Genomic DNA, 19,593 nt, shown 5'->3' with positions numbered 1-19,593 from the left:
CCAATCACTTGCATCACACATTAACTCAAATGGCAGTGACCAGTCAGGAGCTATTATAATGGGAGCAGAAATCAATTTATGTTTTAGCTCCTCAAAGGCTTTAAGACAAGCCTCATCAAAATGGAAAGGGGTGTTGATTTCAAGCAAATGACTAAGAGGCTTAAAAGTTTTTGAAAAATCTTTTATAAACCTCCTATAAAAACCAGCATGCCCAAGGAAAGACCTTATTCCCTTTATGTTAACAGGGGGTGGCAATTTCTCAATTTGATCTATCTTGGCTGTATCAACCTCTAACCCCGCTTTAGAGATCCTATGTCCTAGCACAATGCCTTCCCTCACCATAAAGTGACACTTCTCCAGATTTAGGACTAGGTTTGTCTCCTCACATCTCTCAAGCACTCTCCCCAAAATTTTTAAGCACTCATCATAAGAGTCCCCAAAAACACTGAAGTCATCCATGAAGACTTCCACAAACTGCTCTATCATATCAATAAAAATAGCCATCATGCACCTTTGAAAGGTGGCTGGTGCACTGCACAACCCAAAGGGCATTCTCCTAAATGCAAAGATGCCATAGGAACAAGTAAATGTGGTCTTTGGCTGGTCCTCAGGGGCAAAGGCTATTTGATTATAACCTGAATAGCCATCTAGAAAACAGTAAAACTCCCTACCAGCCAATCTATCCAACATCTGGTCAATAAAAAGCAAGGGGAAATGGTCCTTCCTAGTGGCTTTGTTGAGTTTTCTGTAATCCATACAGATCCTCCAACCAGTGGCAGTCCTAGTGGGTATTAATTATTTTTTTTCATTTTTCACAACAGTGATCCCACCCTTTTTAGGAACACACTGCACTGGGCTGACCCAGTTACTGTCAGAAACGGGATATATGATCCCAGCATCCAGCCACTTAATAATTTTCTTTTTTACTACCTCTTTCATAATTGGGTTAAGTCTCCTTTGTTACTCTCTAGAGCTGCTGGTTGGGTCAGTAAAAAAGGATTTTATGCGTGCAGTAGGACGGGTTAATACCTTTTATGTCTGCCAAAGACCAACCTATAGCCCTCTTAAATTTTTTTAAAACAGCCAGCAACTGTTCTTCCTCTAAAACAGTGAGCAGATTGGACACTATGACAAGCAAGTTGTCTTTTTCTCCTAAGTAAGCATACCTAAGGTGATTAGGCAGAGGCTTGAGCTCTAACACAGAGGGCTCTTCAATTGAGGGTTTGGGAATTTTTAACCCTCTCTTGGCCAATTCTAAGGACTCAAAATTTTTATTTTTCCAAACCACATCAGATCTGGAATTTAACCATTTAACCACTTCCTCTGAATCAGTTTGACTGATTTCTAGACCCTCAAAAACCATAAATTTGTAAAGAGTCTAGTGCAGACTCATGCAAAATTTTATCTTTGACCACACAGTCAATGATATCTAGCCTAGAACAGTCCTCTATGTCTCGGGTATTTCATGGCCTTCAAAATATTAAATTTTACTTGCTCACCATCACATTCATGGCCAATTCACCTTCTTTAACATCTATTACAGCCCCACCAGTGGCTAAGAAAGCCCTTCCTAAAATTATAGGCACCTCTCGGTCTTCCTCATAGTCAAAAATAATAAAGTCAGCAGGTAGAATGAATTTATCTACCTTTACCAAGACATTCTCTACTTTCCCTTCAGGATAAACTAGGGACCTATCAGCCAACTGTAAAGTGACAGTGGTGGGATTAGGCTCTCCTACTTTTAGCTTTTTGTACACACTCAGAGGCATTAAATTGATACTAGCACCTAAATCACACAATGCTCTGCCTATGTAATGGTCTCCTATGGTGCATGAGATTGTAAAATTTCCTGGATCTCCTAATTTAGGAGGTATCTTGCTAAGCAAATTTTGACTGCTCTCTTGTGTAAGAGCAACAGTCTCAAATTCTTCTAGCCTCCTTTTTCTTGAAAGAATTTCTTTCATGAATTTCACATAAGTGGGCATTTGTTCTAATGCATCCACAAATGGAATATTGACATGCAACTGTTTTAGGAGGTCTAAAAATTTCCTAAATTGATTATCTTGCTTCTTTTTTTGTAACCTTTGAGGAAAAGGTGGTGGGGGTATGTTTGAGGCAGCTGGTGTCTCAACATTTGACTTGGGTGCTTGACCCTTGGGAATGGACTTTTCCATGGAAATAGTCCCTAAAGACGGGTCTGGTTGAGTCTGAATTTCTGGTTCGACCAGAGTAGGCAGATGATCACTATTTACAGCCCCTTGAGGGCTGTCTTGGGCTCTAGGTGACTGAGCAAATTCAGAATTTAATTCTTTTTCTTGCTGCACTTTTTCCTCTTCTCTTTTTTTTAATGTGGAAGGTCTAACCACAGCTTCTGGCTGATGCACCGATCTGCCATTTCTGAGCTCTATCATATGACATTGCTCATTATTTCTCCTAGGCTCCTTAGTGTTACTAGGCAGGGTACCAGGGGGTCTGCTATTTATAGTATTTGCTAAATGGCCTAGTTGGGATTCTATATTCCTCAAAGATGCAGGAATACTTTGCACAACAACTTCCAAGCTATTTTTCTTAGTTTCATTCTTAACCAAATACTCCCTCAACAAAGCCTCTAAGGAAGAAGTTGAAGAGGTAGGCATCTCACTAGATTGAGCAACCGGTTGCTGCCTTGGAGATTGTTGGTAGTTTTGAGAGGGAAAATGTGATTTGGTTTGGGCATTGGAGGGGCCAGCTTGCTGCCCTTGCCCTTGGAAATATTGAGGCTGTTGGTTCTGCCTCCAACCTTGATTAAAATTAGTGGAAAAATTATTTTGGTTCCTATTTTGGTTCCCCACATAATACACAGATTCTGGTTAGATGGGAAACTACCAAACAAATGGGGCCCACCACATAAAACACAAGTTTCACCTGTGTTCACAGCGTTGACTTGAGGTTGGGGTGGGACTTGAGGTGTAGGTATTGGAACTTGAGGTTGAGACAATCTTGCCTCAATGGCTTGTCCTTGGATCTACCTCATGCAAACCCGCCACTCTCCTTAACTGATTTCTTTCTTCAGGCCATTGGGCATAATTTTGAGTCATTTGTTCCAACAACTCATGAGCTTGATTAAAGGACATGGACATAAACATGCCATTAGCAGCAGAATTTGCTAAGGCTCTGTTTTGAGTATTCAGGCTATTGTAAAGGGTCTGTAACACTGCCCAAGAGGGCAAACCATGATTGGGGCATTGCTTAAGAAGAATTTTAAACCTCTCTCACACATCCACTAAGGTCTCACCATCTTTCTGCATGAAGTTGGTGATATCACATCTAGTTTGCACTATCTTGTTGGATGGGAAAAATTTCATGATAAATTTTTCAGCTAGTGTGTGCCAATTAGTTATGGAGTTGGATGGAAGGGAGTTCAACCACTCTTTGGCTTTATCAGCCAGTGAATGAGGGAAGAGCTTCAATCTCAGCACATCATCCGAGATATTAGGATTCCTAAAAGTGTTGGCCACTTCTATGAAGTTTCTAAGGTGCTTGTGTGGGTCTTCCATCAACAGACCATGAAACTGCCCCATATTTTGGAGCATGGTGAACATCACCGGTTCTAACTTAAAGGGCACTCCATTAACAGGTTGGGCAATACTTGGGTCTAACTCATCCAAAACAGGTATGATGAAGTCCATCATGGACCTATCATTGTCATCTATTATTGGTGGGTTCTCTATCCTTGCAGGTCCTCCTACCCCATCATTCCCATTTACATTTTCTAAATCCTCCATTTCTTCAAAATCTGGAAGTAGGATCTGCCTATTTGCTCTATGGGTTCGTCTCCTAACTCTAAAGGTCCTTTCAGGTTCTGGATCAAAAGAATCTAAGAACGGGTGTGGAGTTGCACTCATGCACCCTTTTTAACTAAAACAAGCAAACCTGACTAGCTAAAACAACTTAGATTACTATTCAGTTTTTTTTAAAAAAAAAAAATTAACAGCAACCTGCCAAACAGAAAAGTCCCAAATTGCAGCAGCAACAGTATCCACAACCAAACAGATTTATAGAGCAGTAACAATATATCCAAACTAACAGAATGAAACTAATAATAATAATAATAAAAACTGAAACTAAAAAAAAAAAATTAGAAACAAAGTAACAACTATAAAACAATAAACTAGAAAATGAAATGACAAAATTAATATATAAAGCATGCAGCAAAACAGAATATGAACAGAACAGAATTTTAAGCTACCAATATTCAAGAGACTACAGTAATATTTACTAACACAATACAAAAGCAGAATTCAAATTAAGCTAAACTAAAAACAGCAAAACGAATCAGTTCAGAAATAGCAATCACACAAAGAAATCTAATCATGTACGCCTTGGTCCCCGGCAACGGCGCCAAAAACTTGTTGCATTGCTAACAGTTATGCAAGTATGCGCGCAAGTATACGCGACAACAAGTAATATAGGGCTTTTTATGAATCCCAGTTATCGTTCCCACAAGAACCTTGACGTTTTAACTTGAAATAAATTGGTAATTTCTAATTAGAACCAGAAATGAAATAAAATCAAATTAAATGCTACTGCTATTCTAACTCAAGTATACTGAAAATATTTTTTAGAAAAGTTTCTTTTTTCCTTTTTGAAAATGATGATTTTAGTTCGTGAAAGACTCTTTACTTACTGACAGTAAAATTAAGTAAATGGAAAACTTGTAAACATTTTATGCTTTTCTTTTAAGTTTTAAAAACAGAGAGTTAACTCAGATTTGGACGAAAATACAAAAGGATAACAAAGATGGTTTTTTTGAAAACAGAATTTGGAAGCAAGTTGGGTGTCAATTTCCCCATTCTTCATTTGCCATTAGGATGCTTTGACAAAAAATAATTATTGCTTCCAGCTTAACGAAAATACTAAAATAACTATTGTTTCCCAACAACAGTTTTCTTCCAATAACAACAGATGACATATCCCTATCTCACTGTTATCATAGGACCTTGAAGTACTATTTTCCCAAGTTACATGGGGGTAACTTCATCCCTGGAGCCATACCCATTGAGAGAGATCTCTCTCAACTTTCCATGTGCTCACAATGGGGTCTAGTGTGAGTTATTTCCCAATAATCTCACACCACTAGAGTAGCCTATGTGTGATCATCACATAATAAACTCAGCATATAAAAACGCACAGTAAACAAACTGGAATCAACACTGTAAACTTTAAAACATCACTATTAACAACTGAGTTCCGAGTACTCTTTCAACCCAACTATAAGAAAGTTAGCTCATCATCACAGGTTGAAGAGCTAACATACAACAAAGGTCCATAATAAAAACAGCAAATTACAACGTATAACTAACAAAAAATTAAACGCAGGAACTATCAACAGCAGATAGCCCTGAAGTAGTGCTTACAAAAAATTACAAATAAAAATACTAAAAATACTAACAGAAAACAGTAAAATGAAAATATCCAAAGAGCAAAAATAAACTCAGCGAAGAAAAGGAAAAGAGAGAGTCCTACAAATGTTTTTATCTCCTCCTTTATAGCTGAACCCAAATCACCTCCTCAAAACGTACGTATGCTCCTCACTCCACTCGATCGTGGGTGTCCCTTGCACGATTAGCAACGCACCACAAAAGCATCTCCAGCCACCACTACTAACAACCTCCAGCTCATCATGTCGATTGAGGGACTTGTTTGGATTTTTCTGTGCCGCACAAAAATCGGGTAGGGTTTGTGTTGTGGTTGGTTCGATCAAGAAATGAACCGTGAGTAGGGTTAGGGTTCTGTGTCTTGAGCGAAAATTAGAGGGTATTTCGGTTTGTTGGTTCGATTCAAAGAAAGAACCGTGATGGAGTGCTTGAGATGGAGGTATGATAGAGATGGGTTCACTTGAACGGTCTGTGTGCTAGGGTTTTTTTCTTTCAGCTCTTTCTTCACGATTCTGAATTTCTCTTTTGTTTCCCTTCTTTTCTTTCTTTTCTTTCTTGGGCCACTGGTTAGTTTTGTTTCATCTAGCCCATTCTTTTCTTTTCTTCTTTTCTTCAATTCTGATTTGGCTTCTCTCCAATTTGCTTCTTTCTTTCTTCATGTTAGGCTTCTGATCAAGGAAGGATTGGCCCAATTTTTTCTTTATTCTTTTTGCTTGTAGAATTAACACTAATTGGGCCTGAAACATACAAAACTAGCCCATTAGCACTCAAAACCAGAATCCTTCATTTCTATGCAATATTTGGGGGTTTTTCTTAACAAAAGATATCCTTTTCATTTCCATTTTAACATCAAACCACATGTTCTAAGTCACAAATCATGGACTTATCAGGTACCATATAAAAAATTAATTCAATTATAAAGTTTAAACTAACGAGCGATGGACTTCAATAATTTATATTATATCTCCCTTGCAAACAATCATATTCATATCTACTTCCCCTACATTGTCCCAATTCCCAAACTCCTTAAAATATTTCTTTAATATCATAATCATTAATAATATTCTCACGTGCCTAGACCACGTACAAGTGCAAGGACTACAATGCCCACGGTACCACAGCCACACTACTCTCGACCTCACAACCACAAGGTTATACAGGAACACTTATTTTTGGTACAAATTCATTTCCAAATTCAAGCCATATCACCTAAAAAGTACATGAGCCTATAAGAATCGATTCAATCCAAAAATTTAAATTTATAAGTAAAGGTTTATAAATAATTTTTATATTTCTCTAATACACTCACTCATATAAGAGTCCATTGTCCTTGAAGAGTGGATGATGTATCAAACCCAGCCTATTTATGTTAAGAATAATATTTTAAAACTCGGTCCGATCATTGACTCAATCGATGTACTGGGTCACTAGTTCAACCGATTTAATTAAATTTATATTAAATTATGTAATAAATATATTATAAGGTGCATTTTGACCAACAATTGAGGATAACCTAGTGGTAAGAGATAACAATATTTACTCCCATAGTGGCCCAGTGGTAAGTGATAACACTACTTATTCCCATGGGTTGAGTTCGATTCCCGACCACTATCAAAAGTGCAACATTTTGTCTAATTTTTAAAAAATCGATTTAAAGGAGAAAACAACTTGACCTGTCGGGTTTGATATGACCTGCGAGTCACTAAGACTCGACCAAGTTAACAGTCAAAATCGGTTCAATTGCATGACTGATCCAATGGCCAGCTTGAACTGATGCCCTCACTGGGTTACAAAAATCCAGGTCGACACGGCCGGTTCGATCCAAGTTTTAAAACACTAGTTAAGAAATTCCATAATATTTAATTATTTTTGTTAATATAATAGGGGCGGTTAAGGACCGAACTAATGACCACTTAGTCATATCAGCTCCGATATTATATAAAGAATCATTTCAACCTAAAAGCTTAAGCTAGTAAGTGAAGACCCATCGATGATTTTTATATTTCTCTAACACAGCCCTTTACACAAGAGCCCATTGACCTTGAAGGATGAATAATGTATCAGCCTCAGCCTACCTATGCTAGGAAACTCCATAATATTTAATTATTTTGTTAATAGAATGGGGGTGGTTGAGGATCGATCGAACTCATAATTACTTAGTCATAAAGAATCATTTCAACCAAAATCTTAAACTAATAAATGAAGGCTCATGAATAGCTTTTATATTATATCTCTCTAACAATATATATATATAGGTAAAATTAGTTCTACAGCCGCTTTACGTACAGCAACGACAGATGTATGGTTATGATTCCTCCCGTTTAATGCTTTCATCCTTTGCATGATTATGATTCCCCGCATTTAATGCTTTCAAGTATATATATGGCAAGTATTTCATTGCGGCACGTACAACAGCTGCAGAAATAAAATCTCATATATATATATATATATTATAAAAGCTCTTCAAAAATAGTTTTTTTAATAATGAGAAAAAAAAGCTTTTCTCTTTTATGAATAGCTCTCGAGGTCGAGGGTGCTTTCAGCTTCTGACTTTTTTTTTAAGTAAAAAAAAAGTACATATTCAACTCACATGGTCTCTTTTTTGAAGTAAGAATAAAAAAGAAGGGTCGAAGAGAATGAACATGTGCAACAATGAGGAAAGCTTTAACCTTGTTCTAAAATTTGTGAGCTAGCTCGATTTTCTAAGGGCCTAAATAATTGTAATAGTATTAAAAATTACTCGATGTACTCTCTCTAAACATCCATTTTGTTGACTGTAATAAAAAAACAAATTAATTGAATAGCATGATCATGATGCGAAAATTATAAAGAAACTCATCTTTGTCAATGGAGATTTTTTGTCTTTCATGTTAGTTCAGTGTTTTTGTTTTTCTTTTTGTTTGTTTCTTTGTATTTGCATTTTGTCTTTTTATAGGTGTTTCAACAATCGGCTTTTTGACCACTGTAGCCTTAATTTAAGAATTAATTACTAATTCGCCCTTTAACCAAAACATTTCACCTATCTGCCCCTGTTTTCGTAAAATACCCGGGTAGGCAGGGGATACCCAGGTATAATTTAAAAATTTCACCCTACCCGAGTAGTCAAGGGGATACCCGGATATTGTTCGTAATCTGGAAAAATGCTTGAATATTTACCCGGATAGGGAGGGAGATACACGGGTAATTCTTAAAAATCCCAGCAAATTAATGAGGGGGACTATACCGACCATGAGCGATATGGATAAGCCAAGGTTTGCAAACCCGTTTTGGATTGAGATGGCAACGCTGTCGAAATGTTCGTACACGAATTCGAGGAGAATGCCTGAGTTGTTTGGGATAAGGTTGGGTGCGGTTTGTTGAGTTTAGTATGCTTTTTTCACTTAAGCCCAATAGCTTTAGTGAGAGTGAGCCCAAAGTCTAATGTTAACCCATGAAGCTTAGGGTTAGTTTTGAATGGAAGGAGATTTAAATTAAGAAATTAATTTAACCTTCAAGCGCATTATAAGACCATTAATAAAATAATCATGTGAAGTCCCATCGAATAAGCATAATTGGATTTTATTAGATTGGACCTAAATAATTATGGGAGGAGATTTAAATTAAGAAAATAATTTAACCTCCAGGCGCATTGTGGGCCTATCAATAAAATAATCATGTGAGGCCCCAACAGATAAGCGTGATTGGATTTTATTGGGACTTAATAATTTCAAAATTTTAATAAAGTATTGTACGGCCCATCGTCGATAATAATAAGTTATTAAAGATAATTTTGAAATTAAACAATGAATTCGACAGGGCTTATGAAAATTCTCAAATAAAAAATGTTGAATGGTGAAGGTTTTAAAAATTAAATAATTAATTTTAAAACCTGCGGGCTCCATTTGTGGGTTTATTAGTGAAATGGTTATCGCTGAAGCCCCATCAGATAAGGATAATCAGATTTCACTAGATTAAATCTTAATAATTGCAAAATTTTAGTAAAGTATTGTACGACCCATCGTCGGCAATGCTTAGACACTAAGGATAATTTTGAAATTAAGTAATGGTTAATTACATTCAAGTTTGGTAAAATTGTTAACCCTCCCATCGAGGCTCTGGCAATGACACTGAAGGCCCAAATAACAATTTTGGTTTTTACAAGTGACTTGCCCATCGTAAGCCTTGTAAAGATAAACTGAAGGATTGTTAACAATAAACAAGAGTAGTTATGAGAATCTACTTGTACTTCGTTTGTTTATTGCATTATTTGTTTGTAATTGTGTGCTTTATATGTTTTTTTTTCCAGAAAATGACTTCCTTCAATCCTATAGCCATGATTTTGAGTCAAAAACCTATAGATGATACAAACTATGAAGAATGGAAAAGGAACCTTGATGTTGTTCTTAAACATGAAAAGCTGAAATTTGTCCTTACCGTACCAAAGTCATGGCAACCTGTAGAGAGTGCATCTAAGAAAAATAAGATGCATTTCTCAGATTGGGAGAGGGCAGATATGGTAATTCGTTGCTATATTATTGTCAGTCTTTCGAAACACTTACAGAAGAAAGTGTACATGATTAAGAGTGGAGTAAAAATGCTTCAGACTCTTAATGACATGTTGGCTGTGTCTAGCAGCTCTGCTAGACAGAATGCAGTCAGTGCAGGTTTGGTTTATTTAGTATATAATCTCGGTAAAATCAAATAATTTAAATTAACTTGCTTCCGGCCACTATCAAATCAGGTGAGTTCGATTCTCCGTAAAATCAGGTGTAGACATACTTAGAGTAATTTGAAGAAGAAGCAAACAACAATGGCTTCCCTAACCTCTGGAATTCCACTTCGATTCTCCAATCCCTTCCGTCTCCAACATTCACCCCTTCCCCGGCCGCCACAACTTTCTCGGATCCCCCGAAACCACTCGTCTCTTAAATGTCCCCCTCCAACTGCCACTTCATCATCCAACCTCTCTCAAATTTCGATTCCAATGACCCCCTTCCTCTCCAACAACAACAAGGGTGGTGAGGTTAAGGCAACCTTTTGCGCCACGTGACAATCTGCCTCAACCTCGGAGATTCTTGTCTCTGGTGATGACCAAGAAATCCCAATCCGTCGGGAGGAACAAGATCGCTGCTTCGGCTGGGAGGGAATACTCGAAGGGTGCGATGGGTAAAATTTTAGCTTTTGACTTCTCCTTCTTTCAAAAGTCAAAAGTTCTACCTTTTCAAAAAAACAAGATTTTGACTTTTTGATTGGTTTTTGAATTTATTAAAATCTTACATCCAAACATAAAAAATATATATCTAAAAACACTTATTATTTTATTTTATTTTTTAAAAAGGAGCTTCTAGAGAAGAAGAAGCTCATCCAAACAAGCACATAGACTTTGTTGTTCCGTTAGGTATGCTCTTATAGAGCTTTCCATGACTTAGTCATGTTTCGTTAGTTTTTCAAGGCTGGAAGTTACTTGACTTGTAAATTTGAGTGCTATATTCTTAATTAGTCGCTCTTCTTTAGTATTTTGTTACTGTTCTCATCTCAATTGGCGATCTTATAACATCCATTTGATCTTTCTCATATGTAAAACATAGGCCTAGTAAATGTTGGAAATCGACAATCACACAGAATCGAGAAAACAGAAAAATAGATAAGAGTAGAGAGATTGACACGATGATTTACCCTGGTTCACCCAATATAGGCTACGTCCAGTTTGTCTGTACTATATTCACCTCACCGCCACTCGTTACAAGTCTCTCGGTTTACAAGGCAAATATAAATAGGATTACAAGAAACCCTAACAGCAGCTATTCATGGGCCCAAGCCCAAACTGCTAAGAAAATTACAATAGAAACAGAGGCCTAAACATTACCTAGCTATTCATGAGCGGGACCCCAGTTGCCTTTCTGCTGACCCCGACAATTAGGGCAAACATCATCATGTGAAGTATGAGCCATACCCAACAGTAAAAACATAACATAGAAACTCACAAGTTAATACACTAGTTAATGGGTTTGAGATCAATAATATATAAAATATTTTCAAAATAGCATCTTAACTGTATATCAAAATTAACCAATTTAAAACACTCACCTAAAAGGTTGTGAAGCTACATTTTATGACTCGTCCAATTTGGAAATATGAGGTAATATAAATGGAAAATTTATAAAAATGATCATATACAAAATTAATTGAAAAACAAATCGTACAAAGATATGGATATATATATAGTGAGAAAGATGAAAAATCTAGAACTTTTTGGGGAGGATTTTTTTTTTCTTTTAAAAAAGGGAGATGGGCATTGATGATATTGTGCTTGAAGGACGAAATTGTAGCTTAGGCTTTTTAAATAAGTAGGATGCTTGCAAGATATGCATGACATGTCACGTTAATCGCAGCTGCTTTTTCTTCTCCAAATTATGCTATTATAATTTATGATTTTTGTCTTTGAAGGAGAAGTCTTTGAATTTTTCCCATATAAAATATATATGGTTTACTTTATAGTTCTATTTAATGTCCATGCAATATTTATGTGCCCTACGTCTTCTGCTAGATTCCCAAAGCTTGTCGTATTACATGCACACCATCTATCTAGCACTCCATTCCCATTCTTTCGTTGTCCTCTCTTGATCCAATTTGCATCATTTACCTCTAGAACAAAATCATAAATCCATATAAGACAACAGCAATAACTTTGCTAGTTTATTTTCACTAATTTAGGTCTTCCTTAATATATATATATATATATATATATATATATATATATATATATATATATAAACATGTAACATATCAAATTATAAGTTTATACGACGAAGTTTGTTAACATTACTCGATCTAGGGGTGTTCGTGGTCTGGATTGGATCGGTTTTGGAAGCAAAAATCATCCGATCCAATCCCTTTGGTTTGATCATGTAATCATCCATTCGGTTTGGATTTTTTTTCAAATCCGATCTGATCCAATCCAATTTTTTTCGGTCTGGATTGGATCGGTTTTCGATTTTTTTAAAATCCTAAAATTTGTTTCATGATTATTGTGCAAATAACATCTTTTGTATATATTGACTTTGTAATTTTATTTTTTTTAAATACAAAAACATCATTAAACGATAATATAGTTTTTTCTTTTTTGGGCAATGAGATATGAAGCTATACACAAATTAAATTTTGTTAATGAGATGTGACTAGACTTTTTCTTGAGTTTAGTTGATGGTTAATGGATCTTTGGTTTAGAAAGTTTTGGGCTATGATTGGAAAAAAAACGCAAGTAGATAGAGAGAAATTAATATACTGGATCAGTTTGGATTGGATCGGTTTTTATTAACCCATCCGAAAACCGATCCAATCCAATTAAAATTTGCGGGGTTTTTTCGGTTTATTCGGTTATCGATTTTTCGGTTCGGTTATTGCGGTTTGAATCGGTTTGGATCAGTTGATGAACACCCCTAACTCGATCTAACAATAAATTTAATTCACTTAATGTCTATAATACGTCTATCTATTGAGCTAAGCAAACAATATATAACACAGGCCTATAACTATCTATGTTGTCGACGTCCACAAAATCAATAACATTTTCATAAAAGCAACAACAATTATAAAAAGAAAAAGAAAACAATGAATTGTATTACCAATTACCAAAACCACGAGGATAAATAATAATTAAGCGAAATCTACGAAAAGCAGCACGCAAAGCACACTTCCGTAAAGACACGCACACGCTCCTAAGTCTTAACACCACATTTCGGCGCGGCTTTTGCTTTCCTTTCTATCTTCGATTATTTACTATTTTATTTTTTAAATAATTAATTATGTTTACATTTTTATACATATATCTAATAATAAATCAATTATTAATTAATAACTTTTGAAACTAATTAACAGCTAATGTAGTATGATTTCAGCTTATGTTAATAAAGTATATATTAACTCATTATAGTCCTTGTTAACTAATAATAATCAAGTTATGGTAAATATGTATAAAAGTATATGAATTTTTTCAGGTTTTCAAGCAACATTTTCTATTTTTGTTTATGTGCAACAATATGCCAAAAAACCTTTAGTTTATAAACACCCTCCCAAACCGTTCCATTCCCCACGACTCCACCTTCTCCACCACTACCTCTCAATCTTCTAGCTTTCTCTCTTTCTCTCTCTCTCTCTCTCTCAAAACATCCTTTTCAATTCACCATTTTCCAAAATGGCAAACCCAACAACAAAACCCAGTCCTCTTTCTCTTCTTGTTCTTCACACATTGTACTTTCTCTCATACTCCTTGTTCCTTCATTCAACCTTGGCCAAATCAACCACCTTCAATGTTGTAGACTTTGGAGCCAACCCAGATGGACAAACCGACTCCACCGAGGCCTTCCTCAGTGTTTGGAACAAAGCTTGTGACTCAGCAAAACCTGTAGGCATTTACGTGCCACAAGGGCAATTCTTGTTGAGTAAAGTCACCTTCACTGGCCAATGTAACAACAACGCCATCTCCATAACCATTGATGGCACCTTGGTCGCTCCATCTGACTACAATGTCATCGGAAACGCCGGATATTGGTTGAATTTCAACCAAGTTTCCGGCGTTTCCATTCACGGTGGAGTGCTTGATGGCCAAGGCACTTACCTTTGGGATTGCAAGAACTTAGGCCAAACTTGCCCACTTGGAGCTACGGTATGTTTCATGCATATATGTCATCAATGTTAATAGTATATTGCATGACATAAATGCCCAAGAATTAAATAATTGAGGTGTGGAGAATAGGGGGCATTAATGTCTTTTCAATGGATGTTAAGGTTCCCTCACCCTAATAAAAATTCAAAGACCATACTTTATATCTTAACCATTATACTCTACATCTTTTAATTTTCTTAAAAGTTTTGAGTTACCTTCATAAAAAATTTGAAATATATACATAATTTTGCTTCCTCCAAGGTGGTAATATAAGTTCAGGTTATTTTCTTTCGATCATATCTAGTAACTGCCATGCTAACGTAACGGTTAACCGTTAACATTAAGGAAAACAATTCTTCTAAAGTATATCATTAATATACTAATATGGGATATGTTATAACCACACGTTCTTTGTTTCTTTGCATTATTGGGTAATTAATTAATTAATCAAAATTTTATAATGGTTCATGTTGTGTTTTATGTGGAAGCAGACACTTGGATTCAGCAACTCTGACAACATTGTCATCACTGGGTTGACCTCTCTTAATAGTCAAATGTTCCACGTAGTATTCAATGGATGCCACACCGTCAAAGTACATGGATTGACAGTCAAAGCTGCCGGAAACAGCCCTAACACCGACGGCATCCACGTCCAATTCTCCTCCGACGTCACCATCCTCAAACCCAGAATTCGAACCGGCGATGATTGCATCTCGGTTGGCCCCGGCACTAAGAACTTGTGGATTGAAGATGTTGCATGTGGTCCTGGCCATGGGATAAGGTTTTATTTTTTATTTTATTTTATTTTATTTTTGTTTGAATTTATTAATGTAGCTCCATGTTAGAAAATTAGGACTAGATGATGTAACTTTTGGCATTATGGTACTAATGTATTTATTGTTGTTGTTTACTAAATTTTGGTGCAGCATTGGAAGCTTAGGATGGGACTTGAGAGAACCTGGTGTAAAAAATGTGACAGTTAAAACAGCTACATTCTCCAAGACTCAAAACGGTTTTAGAATAAAGTCTTGGGGAAGGGCCAGTAATGGATTTGTGAAGGATGTTCATTTTGAACATGCAATTATGACTGATGTCCAAAACCCCATTGTAATAGACCAAAATTACTGCCCTTATTACAAGGACTGCCCTAGTCAGGTAATTTTTTTCCAAGGGTAATTTTTCTTTAATGGGCCATTTGGTCCTATAGTACATACACAAAATTACTAGGACAAAGTGAATTAATCTAAGCCACTGGTATTATTGTATTAAAAAAAAAAAAAGTGGACTAATCTTTTGCATTTAATTTGTTTTATTGGCATTTCAATATATAGGCCTCTGGGGTAAAGGTAAGTGATGTATCATACAAAGATATTCATGGAACATCTGCAACAAAGGTTGCTGTGAAATTTGACTGCAGTTCAAAGCACCCATGCAAAAGGATAAGGTTGGAGGATGTGAAGCTCACTTACAAGAGCCAAACTCCCCAAGCTTTGTGTAAGCACGCCGCTGGAACGGCATTCGGAGTAGTTCAACCGGAGAGTTGCTTTTAGGACATGCAAATGCCCTCAACATAACCATCATTTGGTAAAAATTGTGATAACTATATATACTAAGAAAATGAAGAAAGGAATCTTTGTATGTATCTATATATATGTCCTCCAAAGTCATATGAAAAGATAAGTACATTAAGTGTTGTAATTTAAAGAGTTCATAGTGCAGACCGTGCAGTTGCAACAGTTGTTTGGTATGGATGAGAATAGGTTACTTGCTTGAACCTGTGGCCTTATATAGTATCTCTGCATTTGAGACTAGCCTTGCAATTTGTATGGACTCGGAAAGTCTAAATTTTTATGGCAGGATTGTATTAATATAAAAAAGAGTGTATATATATATTGGTCATTGGATAATATTTTTAATTTTTATATGGCTTAAATTTGCCTCTTGTTAATTTGATTTACACATTTTAGAATGTCTTTATAGATGCACTCATAGCAAATTGTGGCATCCTTTTCTCACTACGAAGAATATACCTCAAAATGTTACTTAAAATTACGTTTTTGTAAGAAAAAATACAAAGGTTAAGATAATCCTTCTATAACCTTGTTTCTAAGAAGATTCTGGTATCTTTAGTAATTGGTAGTTATCATTTATATATATGCCTCATTTCATTAAAGGAATTTATATTTATGCCTTTTTAAGACAGAAACATTCTCTCTGCCACATAGAGAACATTTTTCTCTCCCTCATTTTCATTATCTCATTTTTTCTCTCTCTGAAATCTGAAATCTGAAATCTTCTCTCGAGAGAAAGTATATGCCTTAATATAAGAAGTTTACCTTTAATGTTTTAAGAGGAATCTTATTCCTACAACTTATGTTTTCACTGTTGATTTTTGTCAATATAATGATTATAATTTATTAATAATTAATAATTAATAATAAATATAACTCGATAAATCATAATCGTTAAATTCGAAAATGAACGATGAAAAAATAGGTTATAAGAAGTTGTAAAACTTTTATTGTTAAGAACCTTGAGGTTATACCATGTTAAAAACCTTGAGGTCACCACCCTAAAAGCTAGCTCAAAGGGTGGGAGTGCCCAAGGCCTTGTAAATCTCACATTAGTTGCCCATACAACCAATGAGGAACTATATTTCTCAACACGTCCCCTCACACGAGAGCCCACTAGACTTGAAGGGTGGACAACATACAAGCACACCTACATGGGAAAAATCCACTACAAAGAAAGTGGCCATGTAAAGAACCTTGAGGTCACCACCCCAAAAGCTAGCTCAAAGGGTGGGAGTGCTCAAGGCCTTACAAACCTCATATTAGTTGCCCATACAACCAATGTGAGACTATATTTCTTATAAGAATAACCCTGCTGGTGTTTTAAATAAGAGAAACATGGCTAAATATTAACTTCTAATTAATAAAGGAGGGGCCAGGGGACGATCACCCCTCACTTTTTAAAATGATAACATATAGTATTACCCATATACTAATTGACTAGCCATTCTTGACAACCATGCACCAATTATTATCGGAGTTGTCTGCTATATTTCCCTCTAATTTTGTTGAAAGATTGAAATAATTTAAAATGCATAAAAATATGAAATATATTGAGAAGATATAGAAGAAGTATATATGAATAAAAATTATATTTAAATATAATAAAATTGTGTTATTTTCTAGTCAATCTCAAATAGATTTATGTCTAAATATCAGTATTTAATAGCTAAATAAGATAAGAATAGAACTAGCAGGATATGAAAATTGGATACTTTATAAATTTAAAATTGATAAAATTGATTTTATTTTCTAATCAATTTCAAATAGATTTAATGTTTATCTAAATAATTAAGAATATATAATAATAAATAAGATATGATGTATATATAAAAGTGTATTTAAATATACTTATATAGGTTTTGATTTTCAGTCCATCTCAAATTATTTAAATTCTGTGTAAATTATAAATATATAATAAATAAATAAATAAAATTTAATGTAGAACAAGATTTAAGTGAGGTGTTCTTGATGTTTGTAATTTGCATTGTGAACAGTTTTATTTATATTTTATTATATTATATGTGATTTATGTATTAGGAATATTTTTATTAAATAATATATTTTTATTTGTATTATGAATTTTTTTGGATATAATTTAATTATGAATTTTAAAACACATATATATTTTGTCCCCTCGCAAAAATTCCTGGCTCTGCAATTGAAGGATACCCAAGAAACCTAAAAAAAAGAAAAAAAATATTTTTACTTTTACTACAGAATTTTTTTTCTGCCATACTTACATAAAAGTGTGTGTGGGTTCTACTAATCTTTTCTTTTTTTTCTTTTTTAATAGGACCTGTTCATTTTTTATGTGATTGTAACAGCAAAAATAAAAATATTAATCCAAAAAAAAAAATTATGCCGGAGTTGGCAGGTTTTTTTACCCTTTTACCCTTAATTAAATAAAAAATGATTATTTTATCCCCGTCCCAAAATTATACACACATCTGTCCCTATTTAATTGATTACATGATATATGTAATCGATTAAGTGTCAACAATTTATTTTAATCGATTAAGTGATCGATTAACTGCAACTTTTTCTTACTATGTTTTGCATTCTCGGCTTCTCTTGCATTCTCTTTTTTCTTCATCCTTGTCTAGCTCTGTGCTTCATCAACCTCAGGTAAACATGTCTTTCATTCTTTTTCTCTCTTAAAAATCCAAAAAAAATTATTCTGAATTAATGGCTCTGTTAATTCATTTACATGGCTTTTCCTATGGTTTTTTGCAAAAAAAATGAACAGAAAATGTTAGATATTAAGTGTGCACAAGCAAGCAAGAATTGCTATGCCGACAATATTCTTGGAATGGAGGAAAATTTGGTTGTTCATTCAACATTTCAGAAGTATTAATGATGCCATAATACAACAAAACACAACCAAAACCAATATTTAGATACTAAAATGGTTATGGATGTTATTATAAACAATGTATGTCTAGTGATGAAGATGAACTTCGGCGTCGTAACTCGGCCTTGAGCGGGTGTTTGGTTGAGGAAATTTTTTTTGAATACTGAACAAATGTAATTGATAGGGAAATGGTTGGAAATTGAGTTTGGTAGGAAAATGTAAAAAAAGTTGTTTGGTTGAAAAAAATTTACTGGACAAATTAGGTAAGATTATAAATGTCTATGTTTTGTGTGAGGTAAAATATAGATGGGGAAATGTGTTACAATTACAAAAATATCCCTCTTTTTACATTTTTTTTAAATCACCTACCCTTTACCCTTCCTTCACCTTCCACGCCGCTTCGAGATGTGATTGGGGTAGGATTATAGGGATCAGCTAATTTTGCACAGCCACCATCCAAGTGGCAGAGCAATCAATTTCTCAGGGGAAAAAAATCAAGCCTACCAAAATCCTAAACACCTCATTTGATCTCTTTCTCTTATTCAACCTCATCTGGAACATCCCATTGTACCTCATTCTCTCATCTGAACCCTAATGCAATGGTCTGTGCTTGGGGCAACTTCAATTTGTGGGTGGTTTGACTGGGTCCTGCTTGGGTTGGTTTGAATGTGGCTAATCTGGGTTGTGGCTGAACTCTTTCTCCTTTAATCTGTTACTGTTTTGATCTGGGTGGGTGGTTATTGGTTTGTTTTTGCCTATTGTGCTCTGTTTCAGTGTTTGGTTCTGTCTTGGTTGGCTGTACTTGTGTTCTGGTTTTGCTGGTATGAAAATTTCATCTAGTGAGACTGGTGGTGTGACAACGCCGTTCAGTTGCTGGTATCCGGTGGCGGTGCGAAGAGTGGTCGTGTATGTACAGTTGTCACCTTCCTTCAGATGTGATTTGGGCTCCAAGTTGAGGGTATGGTGGTCATGTGGTTAATCATCCATTTCTTCATTTAGGTAGATATCCTCAAATACCACATCTCATATGGGAATCGGTTGCCTTGCATTTAAGCCAAATTGACATGCAAACTTGATGGATGGAGAACTGATTTCGCTGGAGAAATT

At 35.2% G+C, this 19,593-nt stretch overlaps 2 protein-coding genes and 1 non-coding gene across 3 annotated transcripts; 2 read left to right on the top strand and 1 right to left on the bottom strand.

Annotated features, from left to right (window-relative positions):
* Positions 1 to 1,487: 1,487 nt before the first annotated feature.
* On the bottom strand, positions 1,488 to 2,636 carry LOC133310044 (uncharacterized). Its single transcript, XM_061510923.1, has 2 exons — positions 2,364 to 2,636; positions 1,488 to 2,285 (listed from the first exon to the last, which is right to left on the bottom strand). The coding sequence occupies exons 1-2, from the start codon at positions 2,634 to 2,636 to the stop codon at positions 1,488 to 1,490; spliced, it is 1,071 nt and encodes a 356-aa protein (XP_061366907.1).
* A 571-nt stretch (positions 2,637 to 3,207) lies between these two features.
* LOC133310066 (small nucleolar RNA R71) lies at positions 3,208 to 3,313 on the top strand. Its single transcript, XR_009751395.1, has one exon. It is a non-coding gene; the product is annotated as a small nucleolar RNA R71 (small nucleolar RNA).
* A 10,277-nt stretch (positions 3,314 to 13,590) lies between these two features.
* Positions 13,591 to 15,611, top strand: LOC133310043 (polygalacturonase-like). Its single transcript, XM_061510922.1, has 4 exons — positions 13,591 to 14,061; positions 14,553 to 14,842; positions 14,988 to 15,216; positions 15,393 to 15,611. Exons 1-4 carry the CDS (start codon positions 13,591 to 13,593, stop codon positions 15,609 to 15,611), a joined length of 1,209 nt encoding a protein of 402 aa, XP_061366906.1.
* The last annotated feature ends 3,982 nt before the right edge of the window (positions 15,612 to 19,593 follow it).

Source organism: Gastrolobium bilobum, unplaced genomic scaffold (genome assembly GCF_033153095.1).
Source record: "Gastrolobium bilobum isolate Gb01-03AN ecotype WA unplaced genomic scaffold, APGP_CSIRO_Gbil_v1 utg44884, whole genome shotgun sequence".
Lineage (NCBI taxonomy): Eukaryota > Viridiplantae > Streptophyta > Magnoliopsida > Fabales > Fabaceae > Gastrolobium > Gastrolobium bilobum.
This window is presented reverse-complemented; position numbering and strand designations above follow the sequence as displayed.

Bases quoted from the DNA above. Each gene is read 5' to 3' on its own strand.
- LOC133310043 (XM_061510922.1), top strand. From the start codon at position 13,591: ATGGCAAACCCAACAACAAAACCCAGTCCTCTTTCTCTTCTTGTTCTT. The intron at 14,062-14,552 runs GTATGTTTCATG...ATGTGGAAGCAG, and splicing joins CTTGCCCACTTGGAGCTACG to ACACTTGGATTCAGCAACTC. The intron at 14,843-14,987 runs GTTTTATTTTTT...ATTTTGGTGCAG, and splicing joins GGTCCTGGCCATGGGATAAG to CATTGGAAGCTTAGGATGGG.
- LOC133310044 (XM_061510923.1), bottom strand. From the start codon at position 2,636: ATGCCTACCTCTTCAACTTCTTCCTTAGAGGCTTTGTTGAGGGAGTAT. The intron at 2,286-2,363 runs GTTAGACCTTCC...GAATTTGCTCAG, and splicing joins TGCATCAGCCAGAAGCTGTG to TCACCTAGAGCCCAAGACAG.